The sequence below is a fragment of the Lynx rufus genome, unplaced genomic scaffold (genome assembly GCF_022079265.1).
Source record: "Lynx rufus isolate CCGP_SWC_20201006 ecotype Redwood Valley unplaced genomic scaffold, mLynRuf1.p SCAF_51, whole genome shotgun sequence".
Classification (NCBI taxonomy): domain Eukaryota; kingdom Metazoa; phylum Chordata; class Mammalia; order Carnivora; family Felidae; genus Lynx; species Lynx rufus.
This window is the reverse complement of record NW_025814869.1, coordinates 1,264,594-1,288,939: the sequence shown is the minus strand read 5'-3', so window position 1 is coordinate 1,288,939 and position 24,346 is coordinate 1,264,594. Positions and strand designations below refer to the sequence as shown.

Below are 24,346 nucleotides of genomic sequence, written 5' to 3'. Positions count from 1 at the left end.
AGCCTTTTCAAATACAGTTCTTGCTGACCTGGTACGGGAAGAATAAATATCTCCTGGGATGTGTGTATGTTTTGCTTTGTTTTGTTTTCTTTCTCTGCACGGGGAAGCTTGTACTTAGTGAAAGTACCTGTTCTTTCCTGAGAGCCCTCATGATAAAGATGCCATGGGCACGGGGTCCATTTAATTTCCTGGGAACTTGAGTGCACCCACAGTTTGTATGATGGGGATCCAGAAGCAAGAGGACAGTTATTCCTGGGGACTCTTCCCTGTGATGGGGATGGAAGTCATTTATTGGGAAGGCATTCCAAGTTTGTGGAGATAAGACTACACTGGGGAAGTTTCAGATAACAGCTGTTTAGTGTGACTTTAACAGCATGATCACTTTTGTGAGTTGAGAGGAACTGGTGTGCAGGCAAATGGCAAGGACTAAGGAGCCCCTGCTTGTACACTAGGAGTCTTGAACACCTCAGGAGGATGGTGGAAGTGGGAAATGGAACAAGAAAGTTTGAGAGGAGCCACATTCTGCTGGCAGGGAGGAAGCAAAATCTTAAGCACCCAGAAGTTCTAGGTGTTCCAATCCTATTTGGTTTAGGAGATCAGAAGACACAAGTGCTAGGATACATTCAAGGTTTTAAGGCCACAAACATCCACAGTTCCCTTTAGTGCCTCAAGGACCCATGATGCCGAGGCATGCCACACCCAGCTGAAGGCAACTTTGTCCTGAGGTTTCCCAGGCCACTGTGCCCCACCAGTGTACTTTACACCAACACAAACTGCAGGATGTGCGAGAACCTTTCTAGCCTGACCCTTTAGTCACCACCTCTGGATCCCACCCAACTGACCAGGCCAGAACATCACACTGACTCAATCCCCTTCCCCTAATGTCCTGGAGAGTCTGGCAGGCTCTCCTCTTTGTCTTGCCTTGCTTCCTTCTCACCAGAGGTATGCAGGTGGCATGCAAGTATGCAGTGAGTCAGACCTAGCACTGGGTGCTAGGCATGCAAGTATGCAGTGAGTCAGACCTAGCACCCTGCTACCCATTCCAGTGACAAGAGGTATCTGCCATCCTTTATTCCAGCAACTGGTCTCCTCTCCCTATACTCAACAGGTATGGCTGGGCTTGGCTATGGAAATACCATGGTTTCAGAAATCCTCAAAGCCTACTGCCCTAGGTGTTAGGGCTTCAGACACAGAGCCATTGGAGCCTTTCCCAACTCAAGACCCAGGCTCACATCTCCTTCCAGACCTCTGCTTAATGCATTCCGGGAGCCATCACTGTGCCCAAAGGACAGCTTACCAGTCCTGATGCTGTTCCTGGCACCACCCAGACCACCTAACCTCACCAAACCAAGAGTTAGACTCTTCCAGGCAGGTGGAAAAGAAGTGAACTGCTGGTAGAGACTGTGACGAAGAAAACAGCTCCCCATTGAAGAAAGTTTGTGCTTGGACTGCATTCAGACATAAAGACTTACAATGCTGCCTCCTGCAAGTATTTTAGGGAGGCAAGGATTTTGACTTGTTGGGATCTTGGTGGGCAGGGTTGGAGGGCAGGAACCAGAGCATGGTACTCCCTGTGAAACAGACTCTTGCCCTGCTCCTTCTACGCCATTACCACTGCGTCTACTATCTTTGGCTATGGGAAGGCAGGCAGCAAGCCAGCCTTAGAATAGTGGCTAGCTGCCTGTGCCAGGGACAAGAGTACTCTGACAGGTGAAGGTCCACCCACTACCCCACCTTTCTTTTTCTACTCTAATTTGACCCACCTACATGAGGCAGGTGGTGCACCAGCAGGGCACCAACCCTTGTCTGCTGCCCTTCTTCAGAATTGCCAGTGATAACCAAACCATCATGACTTTACTTGAAGGTCTCTGATAGTGGGAAAAATGGAGTTGTTACACCCTCTGGTGAAGAGTATGTTGCTTGGTCAAAAAGCTTCCTTAATCTGCTCATTGCTTTCTAGTCTTTGCAGCAAAAGGGCCACAATCTGGAAGGGGTGGTGGGCAAGGGCAAGGGGGAGGACCAGCATCTAAGGAGACGGGAGACAGCTGTTTCAGTGAACTCACTCAGCAGCCAAGTCTGGAGAGGAAAGAGCAGTGTCAGGTCTTATAAAGCGGCTCTACCTTATCAATAGCCAACAAACGGCTGGTGAGGTTTAAGGTATGTGTTAGAGGATGCAGAGGCAGAGATGGGACTATATGAGAAAAGCCAAAAATCTAAATGGCTAAAAAGCAACAGCTTGCACCGGGAAAAGCAAAACAACACAAAGCACCAAACGAAACACGTTGAATGCCTAAAAACTTGAGTTTGGCATGAACCCACATTTGAGCTCTGATCTCAGTCTTCACTGAAAAATGAACAGACACAAATAAGGAAAACCAATATTGGCATGTTTGTGGAACGGTTATCATGGCAGTGGAGGAGACACAGTTTCATCTGTCAGAGTGGAATCAGGGAAACATGGGAATAGTCAAAGCCTTTATGGAGGTTAACACTGACTGGTGGTTGTGTTGCAGTGGGATTTAGAGGTTAGTCAAAGTAATAAATAAGACTATTAAGAAGCAGTAGGGGCGCCTGGGTGGCGCAGTCGGTTAAGCGTCCGACTTCAGCCAGGTCACGATCTCCCGGTCCGTGAGTTCGAGCCCCGCGTCAGGCTCTGGGCTGATGGCTCGGAGCCTGGAGCCTGTTTCCGATTCTGTGTCTCCCTCTCTCTCTGCTCCTCCCCCGTTCATGCTCTGTCTCTCTCTGTCCCAAAAATAAATAAACGTTGAAAAAAAAATTTAAAAAAAAAAAAAAAAAAAAAAGAAGCAGTAACATACAACACACTTTACTGGGTGATGCTTGGAGGGGTTTTTTGAGAGAGGAACGCCCTTGTGCATGAAAATTAAGGCAGATGCTGAGTTGGGTAAGGAAACTCCATAGGAAGCACACTTAGAAATGTTGTTCAGCAACTCTAGAAATTCTGAGTCAGAGAGCTCCAAACGGTAGTAGTTTCTATTTCATCACCCAGCACATGCTGAGGGAAGATTTTCCGTATTTGCAAACTAGGAAAATCTAAATGACTAAATTCTGCTTGTTTGGGGTATTTTTTTAAAACAAATTTTATGTTTTTAAATTTAGTTCGAGAGAGAGAGAGAACTTTTAAGTTTTTAAGTTTATTTTCAGAGAGAGAGAGAGAGAGAGAGAGAGAGAGAGAGAGAGGGCAAGCATGTGCATACAAGCAGGAGAAGGGGAGAGAAAGAGAGAGAGAGACCGAGAGAGAGAGAGGGAAGGAGAGAGAGAATCCCAAGCAGGTTCAGTGCTATCAGCCCCAGAGCCCAATGTGGGGCTGAAACTCACAAGCCGTCAGATCATGATCTGAACCAAAATTAAGAGTTGGATGCTTAACTGAGTGAGCCAGTCATCTTTGGCTCATTTATGTAACAGTGTGATCTTAGAAGTGACGGAGGCAATCCAGAATGGTTAAGAGCTGGGGTGGAAACCCCAGACAGAGGGGTTTCCTTATGAAGCAGCTGCTTGTGAAGATAAGCAAACAAGAGTTGTCAGGGTTGTGATGGACAAAAAAGAAGCTTGTGTGATAAGGGCCAGAGAATGGAGAGGCAGAGCTGGGATTTTATTATGTGTATATAATGAGAAGGAGAAAGAGGCAATATTTAAGGGAGAAAGGGAAACAAACAAAAAAACCCACGGATGTTCAAGAAGCAACTGTTGTGACACCTGGTTAGCTCAGTCAGTTGACTCTTGATTTCGGCTCATGTCATGATCTCAGGGCTGTCGGATGGAGCCCCACTTCGGGCTCTGTGCTAAGCATGGAACCTGTTTAAGATTCTGTTTCTCGAACTCTGTCCCTACCTGCTCACTCTCCCTCTCTCAAAATAAAAAATTAGCACTTAAAAAAAAACAAAACAAAACACACAACTGTCCAGGGCAAACCCATTCATTCACACGTGGAGAGCTAAAAACAGACAGCTTGCAGCTATTCCTTTGCTATGTTGATTGGCACACTACAAACCACAGTAGGTCACTTATAAATAAGATACTGTTTCATGTGTATTGCTACAGGACTTCATTTTTTATTTATCACTACTGGGAAGCCATCACAAACAGACGAGTGGATGATGAATGTCAGGCATGCTTTACAGATCTGCATGTGTTACTGAATTACATGGCAAAAAGTTATGTTTATTATGTGATAACATGACAGCTGTTAAAGAACACAGTAGGTATTGGTGTTACTAGATTAAGCACTCATTATTATATCCAACCCCATAGGAAAACAACAGCCAGAAAAAGTAGAAAATTCAAAACTGAGAGACTCATTTTAACAGCATTTCTTCAAAAAATAAGTGTCGGTATGCAATCAAAGTAGGTCTCCAATGGATGAGTCAATGACATCCAAATAAGGAAAGCCACTTATACACACTGGGTTAACTAAATCATATATGACAAGAGCAGCTTGAAGAACTGTATCCAGAGAAAGTAAACTTAATTAGCCTGTTGGAGAGAATAAAGAGTTATGCACACACATAATTACTTAAAGTCTACTTCTCTGACTGCTAAGGTGGCAGACAGTACTGCTACTGCCTTTGTTTTTTTTTCTTTCTGAAAACAGTGTCAAGTTGGAAGCAAGTAAAGGATGGACCTCTATTAATAGCCTATATGGGACAACTGCTGGTACAAGTATTTTCACAGAAGTTGAGAAAATTCACTGATTCCGAACACAGAATTTGCCAAGAGTATTACAAGTGGTGGTGGTAAAAATGTGTGGAACACATAAGCCAAATAAACAATCCTCTTGAAAATATAAGGTGTATTTCTGTGTCTATCCTGTATTGCTGTTGGTATTGGTGTCAATGAACTTTACTCACTCTGATGAACACAAACATAAACATCATCACTTCCATGATTTTTTGTCATCAGAAATAGAAACTGAATAGCCTAGTAGCCATATCACACAGCACTTTGAAGGCTTAGTAAAGGTAAAGTTATACTGCAATTTTTTTTTAGTCCAAATCAAGATTAAAATTTTCCAGAAAGGGAAGAATTACCCTTAATCACTATTGCAGCATACTAAATGGCTTTGGAAATTAACTTTCTGGTACAGATTTGATGTTTCTTAATTCAACTATAATCACAGGGTAAATGTGACTTCGTGTTGCCCCCTTACTGGAAAGGAGGAAAGTAATTTGTGGCTGAGCACTTAGTAAGATTATTGTATGCAGACGATCTCAATTCTTTCACTAGGGTAGCAGTATTTTCCATTACACAGTGATTTCCAAATGGTGAAGTGCAAATATAAGCTCTGACAAAAAAAAAAAATATACAGGCAAGACATTTCCTTTGAGAATTAGTGCAGAATTTCACAGTGCACACTGAGAATCATAGACCTAACACATCTGTGTGGGACACCAATACCCATTAAAGTTCAGAAAATGTTTATTAGATATATATGAAATATCAAGACATCACATTTATTTAATCTGATCCTGATGTTACATTAAGATATCACTGTTTTTGTAACTGGTAATGAAACTGAAACTGCGGTAGCAGAATATTGGTAGATTTGCAAGTAACAAAGTTATGTCTGTGGATAACTGACAGAGTGGAAAAGACCAACAGGAAATAAAACGGAAGATAATAAGGAGGGTGGCAACAATCATATGTATGGAATTTTATAAAGAGATATAGGTCTACACTGGCTGGGGAAGCAGGAACCGAAGTAAAAGCATTGATTAAGACATTCAAACCATAACCACAGAATCTGATTACTGATAGAGATTAAGAAAAATAGAGTGTATGGATTGGATCACTTACACACACAAGAATATAAATGTGAACAAAGTGTTGTGCTGCTCATGCTTTACGTATTTACATATTGTACTAAACTTTTAAGAATAAATGTTTTAGATGTCATATTTATCATCTGAAAAAAAGGAAAACTAAGAGGCATAATATACTTCTAAAGTTCAGCTGCATTAAATTCATGAGGCAAAGCCAACTGCATATAGGTTTGGTAGCAGATCAGCTAAACTTTATGAAACAGTGTACAGTAGGAGGAATCAACTCTACCTTACTGAAAGACTAACTGAAAGTTATATTAATCAAGACAATGGAGTCTTGCCAAAGACGCAGACTGATAAATCAATAATGAACGGAATATTACAGGTGCACAGAAGTACAGGCAACAGATTTTCAACAAAGGAGTACCAAATGATTCAATGGAGGAAGAGTAACTGTCCAACACTGCTGGAACACTGGAATCCATAAAGGGTACATGACCCTTGACCTAAGTCTCATATGTTCTATAAATCAACTCTTCACATGTCCACCAATAAAGAATTATAGAAATTTAAAACTAGGTTTTTAAGTGTACCACTTACAGTCCTTAATTGTTATACTCAAAGAATACAGATCCACAGGTTTAGAACATACCAGTTGCTGTTTTATTTTTAACAAAGGGAATCAAATTAAAATACATAATAACAGCTTGAACCAAGAGCTACTTCTTTTGCTGTATTCTTTTTGACACTAACAAGTAATTACACAATACAATGTCTTTTCTTACAATGTGAAACAAGGTGAGAAAAGAAAAGGAGGTAGAATAAAGGCAGAAAAAGCCCTGAAGCACCAAAGTATTTTAAAAATAGAAGAAGAAAAAAGAGCAATACAAGAAAAATATGGAGGAAAAAAAAAAGAAAGAGGTATATATGCCTTTCTCAAATTTTATTTGCCCAAGTCTAGAATTAAACTGGGTTGGGAAATCACGCACTCTTTTCTAGTCCCAGTCATGCTGCAGGCAAGAAACTTCTGGGAAGGGGCACACAGGGCCTTAGGAACTGAGTTTAATAAAACATTGTCTTTAAGACAAGATATCAAAACTCTAAATTGACAAATTCTATACAGGAAACAAAGTCCAGGAACTAGGAAGGTTCAAAAGGCAGCAAAAAAGCCTTTTTCTGTTTGTTGTCACAACTCTTCCTGCTGAGGGTAGGACTGGTATAGAAAAGGGGTTAAAGAAGGTAAAGGGGCTGTAGGACCAGAATCTTTCTGTTGCAAGCTATTTTGGTTCCCTTTCAAGTTGGGGCTATGGTCTGTAGGAGATGTCAGGAATATATTTTCACTATCTGTTTCTTCCTCAAACTGTTCTTCTTGGCCCTCCTCAAGCTTAATCCCTGAGCTCCGAGCCTTTTTTGACTGCAGCTCTTCTTGAACAAGATCCTTACTTTGCCTATCCAGATCTGTTTGCTGCTGCTGCTGTCGCCGTCGTTTCTCCAATGTCCGGCTTCTAGTCCGATTTCCTTTATGTTCATGCTTCTCCAGCTACAATGACACACAGGCAAGCACAAACCACTTGTAGGCCAGTGGTCAGGCGTGGGCTCCCTGACTACCTGGCCTGACCATCTGGCCCCGCCCATGACACTTTTCCTCACCTCCATAAGTGTATGGATCCGCTCCAGGTCTGGAGGCTGTCCAGCCTGTAGCAACTGCCAGATGCTATGGTTCTCATCTAGAGTCACCTCAAGCAGATCCCCCTCCAACATGAGCTCCTCAAGGGGGGCCCGGGTTGCCTCAGGCAGATCCAATACAGGGCCAGTCAAGTGTGGTAACAGTGAGGACAGTACCTCCAGGTCTGTGAAGTTTTAGGGACAGGCTGAGTTAGAAGCCTAGTCTTATCCCCAACATTTTGACAGAACCAAGGACCAAATGGGTCATCTTGGTGGCATCCACTCAACAGCATACATAAATCTAGACCTATGTATCTTACCTGATCTCTGCAGAGGGGCTACCTTCTCATGACTAGTCACACCATCCACATTTGGCAGCAACCCTGGGACCTGCTAAGGAAAGTAAAAATGGGTAGGGTAATAGGTAACAGGAAAACCAGATAGTATTTTTCTTGCCCCAACTTCAAATTGTGACCCTCTCCCTCCTGAAGGAGTGAGATATACACTGATAGCACGGAGCAGTGAGGTATCTGGACAGGACAGAAAACGGGACAGGTAGACTAGACCAAGAGAGACTAAAAATTAAAGAATAAACACAGGCTAGAGCCTAAATAGGGGTAGGGCTAGGACACAGAAATTTAAGAGTAAGAGCTGGGCAGAGCAGCTAACCTTATGCATATCCTTGCCACTGCCTTCTCTGAGTAGGTGAGAGGCAGGGGCTGAAGGGTAGGCAGATGCCTCCTTGCCCCTGGGTTCACTCTGTAGCTGCTGGCGAAGTTCACCCAGCTGTCCCAACAGAGCAGTCACATCCTCAGAGGCCAGAGCCTGCCTGGCACGACCTTGCCAGACAATGGCCCTCTCTGTGAGACACTGCAGGGCCTCACCCTCAGGCAGCCGTACTGGCAGTCTCTGCAAGGCTACCAGCAATGCCAGGATGGTCTCCAGACGTGGGCGCCGTGAACGCATGCACAGTGGACATAAGAATTTGGTGTCCCACTCCCACCAGGCCAGCAGTGGTGATGACGTAGGACTGGGCCTTGAAGAGCTGAGGAGGCGGGGTACTGACACACATTGCCCATGGAACCAATCCTGACACAGGTCACACTGAAGAGTTCCCACCCCAGCTGGCACCTGCCCACACACACAGATGGAGGTTGCAGAAGTGGTCGATGATGCTAGTGGACGGGACTTGGCAGAGTTGGTGCGACGCAGGTGTAGGATACCCTCCTTCTCCTTCTGTTCCCCTTCCTTGAAGGCTACAATCTGGCAAGCCCAGGACAGAGGAAGAGGAGGTCAGCAGGCTATTCCATTCCCTTTTCCAGTGCCTTTACCATCTAACTCACAAACCAGGAAAACTGAGGCTTACAGAGGCAAGTGTCTCCCTATGGTTACCCAATTCAGATATTCTTATCATAATCAGACTCTTCTCCCCACATATGCCCAAGGTCCTTACCAGAGAGCCTGGGTCTCTGAGGTCCTGTGCAGTCAGTCCTAGCAGCTCTGTGTCAGATCTGTACAAGCCCAACTCCTTCCCTATCCACCGGCTACGCTTGCTGCTGTCTGAGCCAGCATTTACACACGGGCAGAGCACCTGAAGCAGTAGACAGGGGGAGTATGTCCAAGATGCCCCTCCCCAACCCTCTCTGGGTGCCCCAATTCCCCACATTCTCACAATAGCCACGCTAGGGGCACAAGAGGCTGTGCATTATGGTTTTAGGCCTTACCTCCAGCAGGGTGTAGCATGAATTCTTTTTGAGGAAGGTCTTGGAGGCTTTCTCCCTCCAGGAGTGTGCTGTCAGTACCTGAAGCTCTAGCTGTCTCAGCTCCTCCAAACCTACAGGTAGGTCACGGCCTATAGCCACCAGGCCCTCCAAGTCATCCAAGCAGGGATAGTGGTCACCGTTCTAGAGCAGGGGCAGGAGATAGCTCAATTAAATTATGTCACAGACTATTATGTTTAGATTTCTACTGATCAACAGTGAGCATCACCCTGCATAGTTGTAAGGAATATCCAGGACCTATTCTAAAGAAAACAAGGAATAGCAAACACTTTCTCCCAGAACTCCTACTTCACTGTCACGGGAAAAAAAAAATAGCCCATTCCACATCAACTATTTTGTCTGGTTTGCCTTCTCTGGCTCTCTTCCTTTGGGATAGTCTCTGCTGAGGTCTAGGGCTATGTTTTTGGTTCTCCTTCTGCTATTCTTAATCCTGATATTCTCACCTCTAACCTCCTACCTCTACTTATCAGAACAAGAAAACTGAATTTAAAACGCCTAAGGCAGAATAGTAGAGAATTATGACACAAAGTCCTTACTTGGATCTCATCCACATCAGCAATCCAAGCCTGTGCCTTAGCCAGAGCATCTTTGAGTGCCTGGATGTTAGGCAGGTGAACTGGGATGTTTTCTGCCTCTCGGATTATGGCTTCCAATGTAGCTGGTGGATGCTTCTGTCTACAAATGTTTGGAAAAAGAGGAATCCACCCTTAAACGTTATATACATAGGCAGTTTTGTTTGTTTTGTTTTTGTGGTCCCAGGTTTCACTATCAAAAGCATAAGCAACAAAAAGTTTAAAATAGTAACTGAGCAATAATCCCTCCAGTCTTAGGAATGTTTAACACTGACAGCATGTGATTCTCTTGTAAGTCTGGTCTACTATCTATCACCAGCATGATAAATATTTTATCAATTATTACCTTACAGCAGAATAGTAAATGAAAGGCTGAATGACATGTCATACCAATCCTTTACAGTTTAGCAGATGTTGAACTGGGAGTCTGATTTTAGGGATCAGATCTTAGGATCAAGCCCAAACTCTCAGAACTGGAGTCAGAGTATGTATGGGGACAGGCTGGGCCCCACCTGGCCTCCAGGCAGAAATGAGCCTTTTCTTCCCAGCGCTTTGCAATGGTCAGCAGCTCCTGAAGCTCAGCCCGGGCCTTGTCCACAGAAGGGCTGGAGGCTACTTTGGCACCTGTAACCAAGAGCCCTTGCATGATGACCAGAGAGCCTCTTTGGCCTGAAGGGGCCAGTGCTTGTTTCACCTCATCTAGCCATTGCGCCTGCTCCACCTGCTGCTGGAGCTGATGGGCTTCAGGCACCCGTACACCCAGCTGCTGCCCCCTCTCCAACAAGGACCGCAATAGCCCTACGCTGGGGGGCAGTAAGGTCAGGGCCTCCCGGGCCTCAATTTGGTAGGCCTCCACCTGTTCCAGGACATCCTGCAGACATATAGGATAAAGAAGAGACTCTTTAGCCATCCAGATATGCAACCACTTCCATGTGTTCCCCATGTTCTCTCTTAGGCCTTTACACTTATCATCAACCATGTAATGAGACAAGATCTACTTAATATCAACAAAGTTCTTTGGTAATTCCCCCTGCTTCTCCTGTAGTTTATCTCAAATTTACTGTTCCAGGCCCACTTTCACACCATGTTATCTTTCTAGAAAGCTTCCTGAGACCCTAAATTCTAAAAACAATACCTCATTTCTTCCACATTCTCCAATCCCGTGAGCCAGATCGTTGTATAGCCCTCTGTTTAGTATTTTGAATTACTTCTGTTTGGGACATTATCTTCTTGAACTATACAGCTATGGAGTATACTGTGATGTAGCTATACAGTAATTACAAAAGAGATAGCACTGAACCACCCTTCTTTACAGCTTCTAAGAAAGATGTATTATAAAGAGCTAATTAGAACAATTAGTTTCCCAAGTTTCCCTACTATCTCAGATTTGCTAATATCTTTTCATATCCCCTCTTCACCTTGACATCCCCAATATGATGCATGGCACAGGGAAGGCTGCCCATCTGCTCAAGAAGGACTCGTAGCTCAGTCAGGGTCAGTTGTGGAGTCTCTATCCTGTAGGAGTCAGAGAAAAAAAAGACTCATTCATTGAACCTGCGAAGGCCATAATGCATGCTTTATGAGTAACCCAACTTATTTTTTTTTTCCATTTAAGTAGTATCTTTGAAGATCATCTTTATAGTTTAGGCACTATGAGTCAGTAAGTTAAGATGAAAAAAGCTTGCGGACATTCTGTATTTGAAATTGTTAGAGCAGACTGAAGATACCAAAGTGAGGCAATACAAATTTCTGAAGAAATGTATGCTGTCTGAGGTATCACTAGATAGAAAAATTAAAATAAAGGCAAACATTTCTTTTTGAGAGAACAAAAATGTAAGATGGCCTTTACAAAGCTTTTGTTTTCTACATTTTTTGAGGTAAGAGTTATAAAGAAATGAAAATGAAGAATAAGAAAACATAAAACTAAAAATTCAATAGGATCTAAGAGTAGTAGTTTTCACAGTAAAGGTAAAAATAAAACATCTGGTAATTACAATTAACATAAATATCAGAGGTTTTAAAAAAAACACAAAAGGAATTAAGAAACAAAGACTTCTGTGATGATGCAAAAAAATGAAAATAGCAGAAGACAGAAATAAGGAGTTGGTTAAGCTGGTGGAGGAGTAAGCTTGCCTCCTACCTTTAACACAGCTAAGTATAAAATCATTCTGAACACCCAAAAAAGTGATCTGAAGTCTGGGAAAACAAAGCTGATGTCTACAAGCGGAAAGAATGACCACCTGATGGAAGGTAGGAACTGCAGACAGTTGATCTGAGGGAGAAAGGAGCCACAGGTGTTGAGGAGAACAGGGAGCCCACACAGCTGAGAGAGGAAACAGAGACAACGCAAAAAAGAATGAAACACTCCCAAGGGATATTGTGGGAAAAGCTGTTCCCCAAAACCACTGACTGGGAAAAAAAGGGGAGGATTTAAATCCCACAAGGGTTTTATAAACAGCAGAGTCTAGAGTCTCAAGTTTCAGAGGTCAGCACCATCCCAGGGTCCTGCCGGGTGACATTACCAGTGGTCCCCTGGGGAAGAAGGAAGGAGACCTGAGAACAGGCAGTGCATTCTGAGGATCCCCTGGGTCTCAAAAGGAGAAATAGTTCCCCTGCCTGGCGTTGATGTGGTAGAGATGATGGAGACTCTACATGGACAAAGGAACGTGGGAGCACCAATGAGCTGCTCTGTTCAACGTACAGAAACAAAAATGTTGGCTGAGGCAGCAAACCCTGGCACTGGCTGCCTGCCATGATTTACAAAAAACTTGGAAACCACTATGCAGTACCAAGACTATTTTCTGGGATAAGCCGACCAGCAACAGCACGGCAAGACCCTCCCTCAGAGGATCAGGGTGGGGCCGCGCCTTGGTGGAGTTTTGAAACACAGCAGTGCCTTACAGAAAACACAGGGGGCTGTGCTGCTGGCATAGACAACTGGAACACAGACAGAGTGCAAACAGGGAGCTGACAGAAGCTGAAACACAGAAGGGTGATGTTTCCTTGTCCAGGAGTGCTTCCTGAAGAGTGGTAGGACCTCCCCCTCCAGAGATGAGAGCTGGACAAAGCCCCTGCTTACCAGGAGGGATCCACCTCAGTGAGCTAAACCACACCACCAAGTGGAGACCAAAGCCTCTACACCAAGCCCTGCTTGCCCCAACCTCCAGACACATCTCCACTAGGGCAAGTCCACCTGAGAATCAGAGCTGCAGGCCCCTCCCCCAGAAGACCAGCACAAACCACTTTGAAGCACTTAGTCTACTGATTATAATCAGTAGCACTGGAAAGCTTCAGCTACATGGGAAATAAGATCTAGTGTCTTTTTTATTTTAATTTTTTTTTTTTAACGTTTATTTATTTTTGAGAGAGAGAGAGGCAGAGCATGAACGGGGGAGGGTCAGAGAGAGGGAGACACAGAATCCGAAACAGGCTCCAGGCTCTGAGCTGTCAGCACAGAGCCCGACGCGGGGCTCGAACTCACAGACCTTGAGATCATGACCTGAGCCGAAGTCGGCCGCTTAACCGACTGAGCCACCCAGGCGCCCCTATTTTAATATTTTTAAAATACAAAATTTTTAAATTTTCTGTTTTTTTATTGTTTACTTCATATACATGTATTCTTCTAATGCTATGTTTTGGACTTAGCTTCTTTTAACAAGCCAACCAAAACACAGCTAGATCTGTTTTTTGTTTTTGTTTTTTTTTCTTTTCTGAACAAAATGACAAGATGGGAGAATTGACCCCAAAAGAAAGGACAGGAAGTAGAAATTACAGCTAGTAATCTAATCAATACAGATACAAGATGCCTGAATTAGAATTTAAAATGACAATTATAAGGATACTAGCTAAGCTTGAACAAAAGCATAGAAGACACTAGAGATTCCCTTTGTGCAGAGAAAAAAAAAAAACAAAAACTAAAGTCTAGTTAGGTCAAAATTAAAACTATAATCAAGTAGCAACCTCAAATAGAGGCCATAAACATGAGTATGGATGAGGCAGAGGAATGAATTAGCTACATAAAAAATAAAATGATGGAAGATATGGAACTAAAAAGAAAAGAGAATAAACAGTGACTTATTAAAACTTATTAAAACACAGTAACACTTGTATCATTAAGAGTCTTGGAGGAGAAAGAAAAATGGGCAAAAGGTTTATTTGAGAAAATTATAACTGAACACTTCCCCAATCTGGGGAAGGACACAGACATTGAAATCTGAGAAACTCCTAATGGATTCAACAAAAACTGACCATCACCAAGATATACCACAGTCAAATTCACAAAATACACAGAAATGCAAAGAATCCTGAGAGCAGTAAGGGGAAAAAAAGGTCCTTAACCTACAAGGGAAGACAGATCAGGATCACACCAATTCTGTCCACTGAAACTTGGCAGGCCAGAAGGAATTCACAGGATATATTAAATGTGCTAAATGGGAAAAATATGCAGCCAAGAATTCCTTACCCAGCAAGGCTATCATTCAGCACAGAAGGAAAAATAAAGACTTTCCCAAACAAAAACTAAAGAAATTGGAACCACTAATTCAGCCCCACAAGAAATATTAAAGGGGACTCTTGGAGTGGGGATAAAAAGACCAAAAGCAACAAGACTACAAAAGACCAGAAAATATCTGCAGAAACACCAACCTTTGTTGGCATTAATAGCATTAATTCCTGTCTTTCAACAATCACTCTGAATGTAAATGGACTAAATGTGCCAATCAAAAGACACTAAGTATCAGAATGGATAAAAAACAAGACCATCTATATGCTGCCTATAAGGGGCTCATTTTAGACCTAAAGACCAAGGGGAGATAGAGAACAAATAATCATGGTTCTGACAAACCAAAGAAAACCAGAGTAGCCATACTTACAACAGACAAACTAGGTTTTAAAACACAGACTATAACAAGAGATGAAGTATATCATAATTAAGGGGTCCACCAAGAAGACCTAACAATTGTAAATATTTATTACAAGTTGGGGGCACCCAAATATATAAATCAATTAATAACAAACATAAATTAACTTACTGATAATAATATAATAATAACAGAAGATTTTAATAGTCCACTCATAGCTCATCTAAGCAGAAAAACAAGGGAACAATGGCTTTGAATGACACACTGGACTGGCTTGTCTTAACAGATATATTAAGAACATTTCATCCTAAAACAGCAGAATACACATTATTCTCAAGTGCACATGGAACATTCTCCAGAACAAAGCTGCATATCCAGAACTGGGATACAAATCAGCCCACAACAAGTACAAAAAGATCCAGATAATATCATGCATTTTTCTTTTTCTAAAAAAAATTCTTTTAACGTTTATTTATTTTTGAGACAGAGAGAGACAGAGCATGAACAGGGGAGGGGCAGAGAGAGAGGGAGACACAGAATCGGAAACAGGCTCCAGGCTCTGAGCTGTCAGCACAGAGCCCGACGCGGGGTGCGAACCCACGGACCGCGAGATCATGACCTGGGCCGAAGTCGGGCACTTAACCGACTGAGCCACCCAGGCGCCCCTCATGCATATGTGTTTTCTGAACACAATGCTATATGAAATTTGAAGTCAACCACAAGGAAAAATTTGGAAAACCAGAAATACATGGAGATTAAAGAACACCCTATTAAAGAATGAATGGGTTAACTTGGAAATTAAAGGAGAAACAAAAAAAGTACATGGGATCAAATAAAAATGAAAACATGATATTGCAAAACCTTTGGGATATGGTAAAGATGGTCATAAGAGGGAATATATTACAATAATGGCTACCTCAAGAAGAAAGAAAAGTTTCAAATACACCTAACTTTAGCTAAAGGATCTGGCAAAAAGAGGCATAAATAAGAGTTCATCATATCAAAAATGGAATAATCTAAGTAACAAATTCCTGGACATACTTTCTGGGTATAATTGTCTGTAAGAAAGAGGATTTAAAGAGGACTGAAGTTAGATGGATTAGAACTTGACACAGATTAATATCATAAATACTAAAAACCATGGCCACATGATACGAGTTATCACTAGGTCAAGGTAGGAAAAATTTCCTTTCTTTTGAAGTAGAGAAGGAAAAGAGGTTGATTATGAAAAGGAAATTCATTACTACTTTTGACCTTTAATTTTTTTTAAAAAATTCTCTGAATTTGACAAAATAGGACTTTGAAATATTAATAGTTCCAGCTTTCTTTTACCTGAAATTTACAAAGCATATGCATATAATCATACATTTTTTAGAAAAATAAACTTATTTATAATTATATACATTTGGCAACTGAAAACTAAAGAAAATGTAAGCCCTAAAACTGTATGTACCTACAGAGCCAATAATTTTGTGGAAACCTGATGCCCTAATTTTATGAAATGTGCTAACAAGTAGGACAGAACTGCAATTTTTGTACTGTATTTTCATTCCCATTGTCACTGACAGTATAAGTATGCTTCTTTAAGTTATCCATGTAAATTTTGGATAGTAATATGCTCATACATAGAAACTATTAACTTCTACTACATGCATTATTTATGGCCTACCCTTTTTTGTTGTCCATTTTCATATACAACCATCCTTTTTTGCCCTGTTTTCCAACATACCTGGCCTCTTGACCACTGATCAGACCCAGGACTTGGGAGACACAAGCCTCTGCTTCATTTAGGCAGTTCCTTAATCGCTGAAGTAGTTCATTGTTAGGAAACCTCCTCTCACGAGCCTCAGACTCCAGTGCCCTTAACTCTTCAAAGCCTGAAGACAGAGTAATAGTTGTAAGAGGTAGACAGTATTAGCAAAAGCTGGCAGAGGGTATCTGGGGTGATGAAGAAAAGAAACAGAGCGTGCCCATGGATCCTTCCATTTCTCATCACTTACTGCACTTCTGGCCATCCTCCACTTCCAAAGCTACTCGTACTTTGTTGGCCCAGTTGTCAAAGGACTCAGCCCGAACCTTCAGCTTATGCAGCATGGCAGGAAGCTCATCCAAGGTGTACCGATACCTAGAGGAAGGGGGCAGGGAAAAACACATCTGGCCCAGCTCTGTAACTTCCTTGATGTCCTCCAAGTAGGCCCCATGCTCACCGCAGATACTGCCGCCTACTAGAGCACTTGCAGAGGTCATTGATGTGGGAAAGGCAGACAAGGCCATCTGGGCAGTCATAGCAGGCCAAGGCTGATAGGAAGCATGTTGTCTTGCACTTGATGCACTGGCGCTCATCATCTGGGAGCAGCTCGAAAGCCTCTCGTTCAGCCTCCGTGATGCCCTGGGGGTGTTCAATCCATATATACTTTAAAGACTAGGAGCAGGGTTGTGGACACCCCACCTCAGCCAACACTGAGCCCTTGTTGTGGGCTCAACCTTGTAAGGACAGCTGTAGAGAAAGTGGAAGAAAAAAATATAAACACATACAGTTTCTGTCTTTCCACTTCAAAATGTATGAGTCACACACGAGGCACAGAATGACTACTCAATTTGTATGTCTCCCTTCCGCAGTCTACTTTATTGAATCTCTAAGCCGTGCTGCCCACCACCCACCTTCTCCAACAGAGCTTTTCGTAAACGTCGCTCCTCCTGCACCATAATGAACATCTCCTTGTGCACAGCCACAGCCAAATTCAGGTCCAACTTCTCTGGGAAAGCAGCCATCTTGCAGATGAGCTCCTCATGGGAGAAGACACAGTAGCGCCGGAGCCGGCGGTAGTGTTCAATGCACTGGCGTCCAGTAGGTAGCTGCAAGTAGTTTAAGACTGTGTGTGGCCATCTGCAGCCCACAGTATTTAGCTTCTCCACAATGATCTCTGTCCACATTCTTTATCCCTCTCTATCTACAAGCTTACCACACTTTGGACTCACCCAGTCAGCAGTGCAAAAATTGACAGCCTCAGCAAAATTATAGCCTTGGTTAAAGCCACTGTGGTAAGCGCGAGGAAATGTGATGACAAATTCTCCTGCACACTGGTTTGTGCGGACAACCTGAAAAGGAGAGAAGGGAGTGTGGCCCAGGACTAAATAGAATGTGGACTTAAGAATGTCTTTGAGGGGCGCCTGGGTGGCGCAGTCGGTTAAGCGTCCGACTTCAGCCAGGTCACGATCTCGCGGTCCCGGAGTTCGAGCCCCGCGTCAGGCTCTGGGCTGATGGCTCAGAGCCTGGAGCCTGTTTCCGATTCTGTGTCTCCCTCTCTCTCTGCCCCTCCCCCGTTCATGCTCTGTCTCTCTCTGTCCCAAAAATAAATAAATGTTGAAAAAAAAAAAAAAAAAAAGAATGTCTTTGAATTTTGTTATAGATGTGGGAAATGAGTGGAAAAAGCCACAGACTCTATATTCACGTATGTATACCTTACAAAACACAAAAAACTGTGAACTTTAAAAGTGATGATATGCAGAGAAAAGTACAAAGAAAAATTATGTGCAGTTGAAGAAGGAAATACGAATCTTCCACAAACATATGATAAAGATTCTTGGGGCGCCTGGGTGACTCAGCGGGTTAAGCTGTGTTAAGCTCTGTGCTGACAGCTCAGAGCCTGGAGCCTGCTTTGGATTCTGTGTCTCCCCTCTCTCTGCCCCTCCCCTGCTCATGTTCTGTCTCTGCCTCAAAAATAAAACAACAACAACAACAACAGAAAGATTCTTAGCTTCTTCAGTAAATAAATAAACTTTAAAAAATCAGGGCATGATAACAACACAAATAATGAAAGGGATACTCCAAAATCCATCCCTCCAATAAAAGAATAATTAAGTTAGCAAAAAATATCAAAGTACTTTAAAATTTCTGTAATAAAATCACTAACTACCAATACTAGGAGGATTTTTGATGGAGGGAAAAAAAAAAACTTTTAAATTCTGGTAAAGGAACTCTGTAGTAGTGTTATCTTTCCTGCCTAGAATCCCCCCAACCAGTATCACCAGCTACCTGGGAAACAGTAGTGTCAAAATCCTAGTGCAACTTGCTGGTGCCATGGAACACAACATGCATTGTTGTTTTCAAAGACCTGAGGCTGTGTGTGTTGGCCTGACTGATGGCTCCCAAAAACAACTGGCTCAAAGACCTGCCATTATTTCAACTGCCTCAGAATCTGCCCAAAAGAAAAGTGGACTCCTAGGCTCTGCTGGCTGAAAATATATAAACACAAATGCATTAGCCATAGCCACCTGTGGTAAAAGAGAATGGACAAACAAGAGAAATTCTAAAATGACTGGAAAGGAAAGGAAGGCAGAAGAGACACGTGGGAAAACAAGGGCTCTGAAAAATTTACATGTATTCTGGGAATTGAGAAGGCTATATACATGCTAAGAAAAACCTGAAAAGGTATTAAACTCCATCTCTGGTTGACTTTCAGGTTCCACTCAAGTAGAAGCTGAAGGCTAAATCAATATTAAACAGCTTCACAAAGTAGTCAGAAAGGGCTCAAAACAGACCCACGAAAGACTAGGAGGCAGTTTTGTTTTGTTTTTTGGTTTTAAGGAAAAGTCCATAGTAACAAACAGGAAGAACTGTGGATTTGACAAAATTACTTCAAGTTCTGAAAAGCTGCACAATATTATTATTCACTGGGGAAATGCAAATTATAGCCAGAAGATATACTTCTGACCACTATTCCAGCCATAATAAAAAAAATTCTTTGTAAACAGGAAAATGACACGGTTGGCAAGGGAAAGAACAGAAGGGAACACTGGGGAATATAAACTGATGCAACCACTATGGAAAATTTTAAATTTTAAATATAAAAATAGCATATGACCCAGTAATTCCACTTCTGGTTATATAACCTAAAGAATGAAAAGCAAGGAGTCAAAAGATAAAAAGATATTTGCACACGGATATCCATAGCAGCACTGTTCATGACGGTTAAAGAAAAGACACTTAAAAAAAGAAGACACAGACTACTTTAAGAAATAATGGCTGAACAAGTCCCAAATTTTGGAAAAGACTGAATCTACACATGGAAATAAGACAAAATCAGGTATAATCAAACTGTCAAAAGCTAAAGACAAAGAATCTTGACATACTCAAAAGAGAAATAATTCATCTTACAATAATGAATATTCAGTAAGATTATCAGATTTCTCATCACAAATCTGGGATGTCAGAGGGCATATGATAACATTTCTAAAGGATAAAATTAAAGAAAGATGAGAGGAAGGGAGGGGAGGGAAGAAAAGAGAGAAAAAAGTAAAGAGAGAGAAAACTAAATAGAAAAGAAAAAAGAAAAAAAGAAAAGAAAAGAAAAGAAAAAAGAAAAAAGAAAGGAGGGGAGGGGCGAGAAAGAAGAGAAGAGAAGAGAAGAGAAGAGAAGAGAAGAGAAGAGAAGAGAAGAGAAGAGAAGAGAAGAGAAGAGAAGAGAAGAGAAGAGAAAAAAGGAAAAAGAAGGGAAGGGGGAGGGGGAGGGGAAAGGAGGAGGGGGAAGGCGGAGGGGGAGGGGGGGGGACAGGAGGGGAGAAAAGAAAAGAAGAAAAGAAAAGAAAAGGAGAAAAGAAAAGAAAAGAAAGAAAAGAAAAGAAAAGAAAAAAGAGAAAAGAAAAAAGAAAAGAGAAAAGAAAGAGAAAAGAAAAGAAGAGAAAAGAAGAGAAAAGAAGAAAAGAAAGAAAAGAAAAGAAAGGAAAAGGAGAGAAAAGAAAAGGAAAGAAAAGAGAAAAGACATTAAGACCCTACTAGAGTAAATACAAAACTGAGGAAGTTTATCTCTCATAGATATGCTCTATAAGAAATGCTATAGGAAAATCCTCGAGATGAAAGAGCATTCCAGTACTTTACCTGGTATTTCTATAGACAAATGTAAAAACCAGTATTGTATTTTTATTTATGACTTCTATTTTCTTTGTAACTGGAAAGTGCATAAACAATAAATATAAAACTATGTTAATGGACAAAGAATGCATAAAGATGTAATTTGTTAGAATAACAGAAAGGAAAAATACAGAGCTACCAAGGAATAAAGGTGTTGTTTTTTTTTTTGAAATTTACTATTGAAGATAAGTTGGCATTAATTTAAATTACAAAGATATAAATTAAAATAGTAATTGTAATCACCAAACAAACCATTAAGCAATAACTAAAACATTAACAATAAACAAAGGCATTAAACCAATATACTAGAATAAACCAATTAACAACAGAGAAGAAAGTAATGGAATTGAGGATCAAAAAAAGATATGATAGAAAACAACAGAATGGCAGAAATAAATCCTTCCCTACTGATAATTACAGGTAATTTTAAAAATCACACTCAGAAAAACTACAGAATGAACAGAAAACACTGTTCAACTCTTGTCAATTAGAAACTCATCTGGATAGAAATAGTTTAAAAGTGCAACAGTGGAGAAATTTATTCCACGTATAATGGTGACTAACAGAGCTAGTGACTACATATTAACAGAAAATATAGGCTTGAAGTAAATAACTGAACTGAAGGATATACTGATAACTGAGATAATTATATATGGATAAAAGCTAAATTTATCAAGAAGATAAATGAAATACAGAAGAGAAAAATAACACAGAATGAACAAAACCAAAAGCTAATTCCTTGAAATGAGTAACAAAACTGATGTACCTTTAGCTACATTAAGGCAAAGATATATCTTTTATATAATTATTATAATTTGAGGAAGATTCAAATTATTTTCTTTTATGTTTAGTTATTTTTGGAGAAGAGAGAGACAGAGCATGAGTGGGAGAGGGGCAGAGAGAGAGAGCAACATACAGAATCAGAAGCAGGTTCCAGGCTCTGAGTTGTCAGCACAGAGCCCGACATGGGGCTCGAACTCACTAACTGTGAGATCATGAACTGAGCTGAAGTTGGATGCTCAACTGACTGAGCCACCCAGGTACCCCAAAGACTCAAATTATTCAAATGAGAAATGAAAGTGGTATACTACTGCCAAGTTAACAGAAATAAAAAAGAGGTAAGAGAATACCATAAAAAACTATGTGCTGAATATATGTGGGAGAAAAAAACATTAGCAAGAAGCAGGAGAGAGGACAAATGGTGCAACTAAACAGCTGTCTGATTTCATTATACATCAATTTTCAGACTTACCTGTTTTTTATGAGACAATAGTGATGTTAAAGAAGGAAAATCACATGCAAGTAAGAATTTATAGAATGTCTGTAATGGAGGGAAGCCCTGAAGATGCCAAGATCATTTTATGAAGATGGAAAACAAAAATGGACAGGAGTTATTAAAGATATTGTACAGAAATTGACCTAGACCTTACAGAAGTACATATCAGAAAATTACAGCATGCTGCAGAGATAGTGCACTGCTTTACCTTCTACAGGACTGCTGGCTTTTGCAAAATTGGCTAATATAAATCAATCCTTGATATTCTCAAATCTGAAACCACTTCTTGACTCCAATTTAAGCTTCATAAAATTAGAATTTATACCCATTGACGTTAATAGAAAACCAATCCTAGCCTAGGAGTATCACAGTCCAGCTTTTAACTTTTATGTTAATTAATAACTATCCTTTCTCTTCCTTTTAATGATATACTAGTTCTCCAAATAGGATTGCAGCTTGACCGCAGTACAGACAAGAAAAGAGACATATGAGACTAAACCTGATCTCCATATCAAAATGCATGTAACTTTATTTACTCCAAAGGGAAGTTCTTCCTTATTCCCTTCCCACACTAGGACAGGCATTAAATCTGTTTTGCACCTTATTTCCAGGTACTCACTGGGATACCATGAGACATGAGGGTGTTGGGATTCATGAGTGTGACAAGCTGATGTAGCAGGTCAGGCTGGCTATCAAATAGCTCGGGTGTCAGCCTCTTCATCACCTCCTCCAACTGCTCTGCTGCCAGTGAAGGTACCCCATACCAGGTTTTCGGCTCACCCCTGCTCAGGTAAAGAGGAGACATAGAGTCTGGGCATATCCTTGCACATGGCAGAAGTCTTAATATCCATCCCAGCCATTTGGGCCCAACTCACCAGTGCAGATAGTTAATAGAGTAACTCCAGTGATCCTCAATATGCCAACAAAATGCTGAGAATACCATGCCTACATAGAGCCAGGGAACCTTCATGCCTGAGATGTCTGCATTGATGTGGCACAGAACAGACTGATCAAGCACTGGCATTACATTCAGATTCCAACCACTGGTCGCATATTCCTGTTAGGTAAGAGATTTGCCAGACTAAGAATGAAGCATGATGGGGTGAATGAAGACAAACTAAGCCAGGCACATACAGGAAGACAACTGTATTGTCAGGACATGCTATCTGCTTTGCTTTAGGAGTAAAGACTTAGTATTCATGGTACCTCAGGAAGTATGTTATTTCTGAATGCAAATCTTCTTTTGGGTAGAGAGAACAGTGTAACTCAAAATATTAATTATTCATTATCCAGATTAAAACTCATCTGCCCTGATGGGGCACCTGCATGCCTAGTCAGTTAAGCATCCGACTCCAGCTCAGGTCATGACCTCACAATTCCCTAGTTCAACCCCTGGATCAGGCTCTGCGCTGACAGCTTGGAGCCTGGAGTCTGCTACGGATTCTGTGTCTCCCTCTCTCTCTGCCCTTCCCCTACTCACAGGCTGTCCCTCTTTAAAATAAACATTAAAACATTTTAAATAATTAAGTCCAAGAGAAACAAACAAAAAGATTCATTTGCCCTGAAACTAATAAGCACTCTTCAGAGATGTTCTCTAAAGTCACATTATCCCATTATCAGGCAATTACTAGGTATAATTAGGTCTTTAATTAATCCTTAAGTATTTACATCTCCTAAATACCAAAGTATTTTTCCCTTACATGCCTCTGTATTACAAGGCCAAATAATGAAACAAAAACTGTGTTCAAAATCTTATCCAAATCTTAGCTATACTGAGTTTTTTCCACAGAATATTTCAGACATTCCATCACTCTCAAACTACCAAACTTATTTATTATTTATCTATTTATACCATCTCATCCATTTGTGTATGTTGTGTTTTGAAACACAAGTTATGAATGCATTTAGGGGAAGTATAAGAAATTTTTGGCTGAAAAAGCACATCAATGAAATGTCAAAGCAGGACTAAAGGCCTATCTCTACACAAAAAACAAAAAAACTGGCAAAAATTAGACTCATCTTGAAAATTCTGAATAGTCAAAGGTCTACTGAAACCACAGGAGAACTCAAATGAATAAAAATAGTAAAGCTCCATGAAATTGTAACTTAATTGTCCACCCCCACCCACTCCACAATGTGATAATCTTGAAGACAGCAGCCTACATGGGTCACATGGGTTCCTTATTCCAGAAAGAACAACATTTATCTTGTTCTCAAAAATTTTGTTTGACTTGTCAGGAGGAGCACCCCCAAAGAAAATTAATGCAAAAGGCTTATCTTTACTGTGCATAACTCAGATCTGAATTCAAAATCAGCAATGGAGAACATTTCTTGAAAACACGGATAGGCAAATGAACCAATGAATCCTTCCTACAACAAAGCATAGCAGCTGCAACAAACAACAGACAGTGGAAAAGTTGAGAGTGAGACGCTTTCTGGATTAAGGGTTTTGAAAGCTTCCATATATTCATTCCAAGGAACCTACAAGGAGAAAGGTATCCAGGG

General features: G+C 41.2%; 1 protein-coding gene across 6 annotated transcripts in view; it reads right to left on the bottom strand.

Annotated features, from left to right (window-relative positions):
* Positions 1–4,158: 4,158 nt before the first annotated feature.
* The window catches only part of LOC124527590 (lysine-specific demethylase 5D), a 45,190-nt gene continuing 25,002 nt past the window's right edge, over positions 4,159–24,346 (bottom strand). For 3 of the 6 annotated variants that reach the window (XM_047100684.1, XM_047100687.1, XM_047100686.1), the window contains exons 11-26: positions 22,717–22,898; positions 22,461–22,623; positions 17,634–17,753; positions 17,316–17,510; positions 16,862–17,043; positions 16,655–16,779; positions 16,384–16,531; positions 11,214–11,310; positions 10,308–10,666; positions 9,760–9,898; positions 9,167–9,346; positions 8,896–9,033; positions 8,112–8,705; positions 7,763–7,835; positions 7,428–7,627; positions 4,159–7,317 (exon numbers count right to left, since the gene is read on the bottom strand). In XM_047100684.1, coding sequence (XP_046956640.1) covers positions 6,964–7,317; positions 7,428–7,627; positions 7,763–7,835; positions 8,112–8,705; positions 8,896–9,033; positions 9,167–9,346; positions 9,760–9,898; positions 10,308–10,666; positions 11,214–11,310; positions 16,384–16,531; positions 16,655–16,779; positions 16,862–17,043; positions 17,316–17,510; positions 17,634–17,753; positions 22,461–22,623; positions 22,717–22,898 — 3,249 coding nt within the window. In that variant the 3' untranslated portion in view covers positions 4,159–6,963. The remainder of the gene's footprint in view (positions 7,318–7,427; positions 7,628–7,762; positions 7,836–8,111; positions 8,706–8,895; positions 9,034–9,166; positions 9,347–9,759; positions 9,899–10,307; positions 10,667–11,213; positions 11,311–16,383; positions 16,532–16,654; positions 16,780–16,861; positions 17,044–17,315; positions 17,511–17,633; positions 17,754–22,460; positions 22,624–22,716; positions 22,899–24,346) is intronic. The other 3 variants (XM_047100685.1, XM_047100688.1, XM_047100690.1) reach the window with 1 other exon arrangement.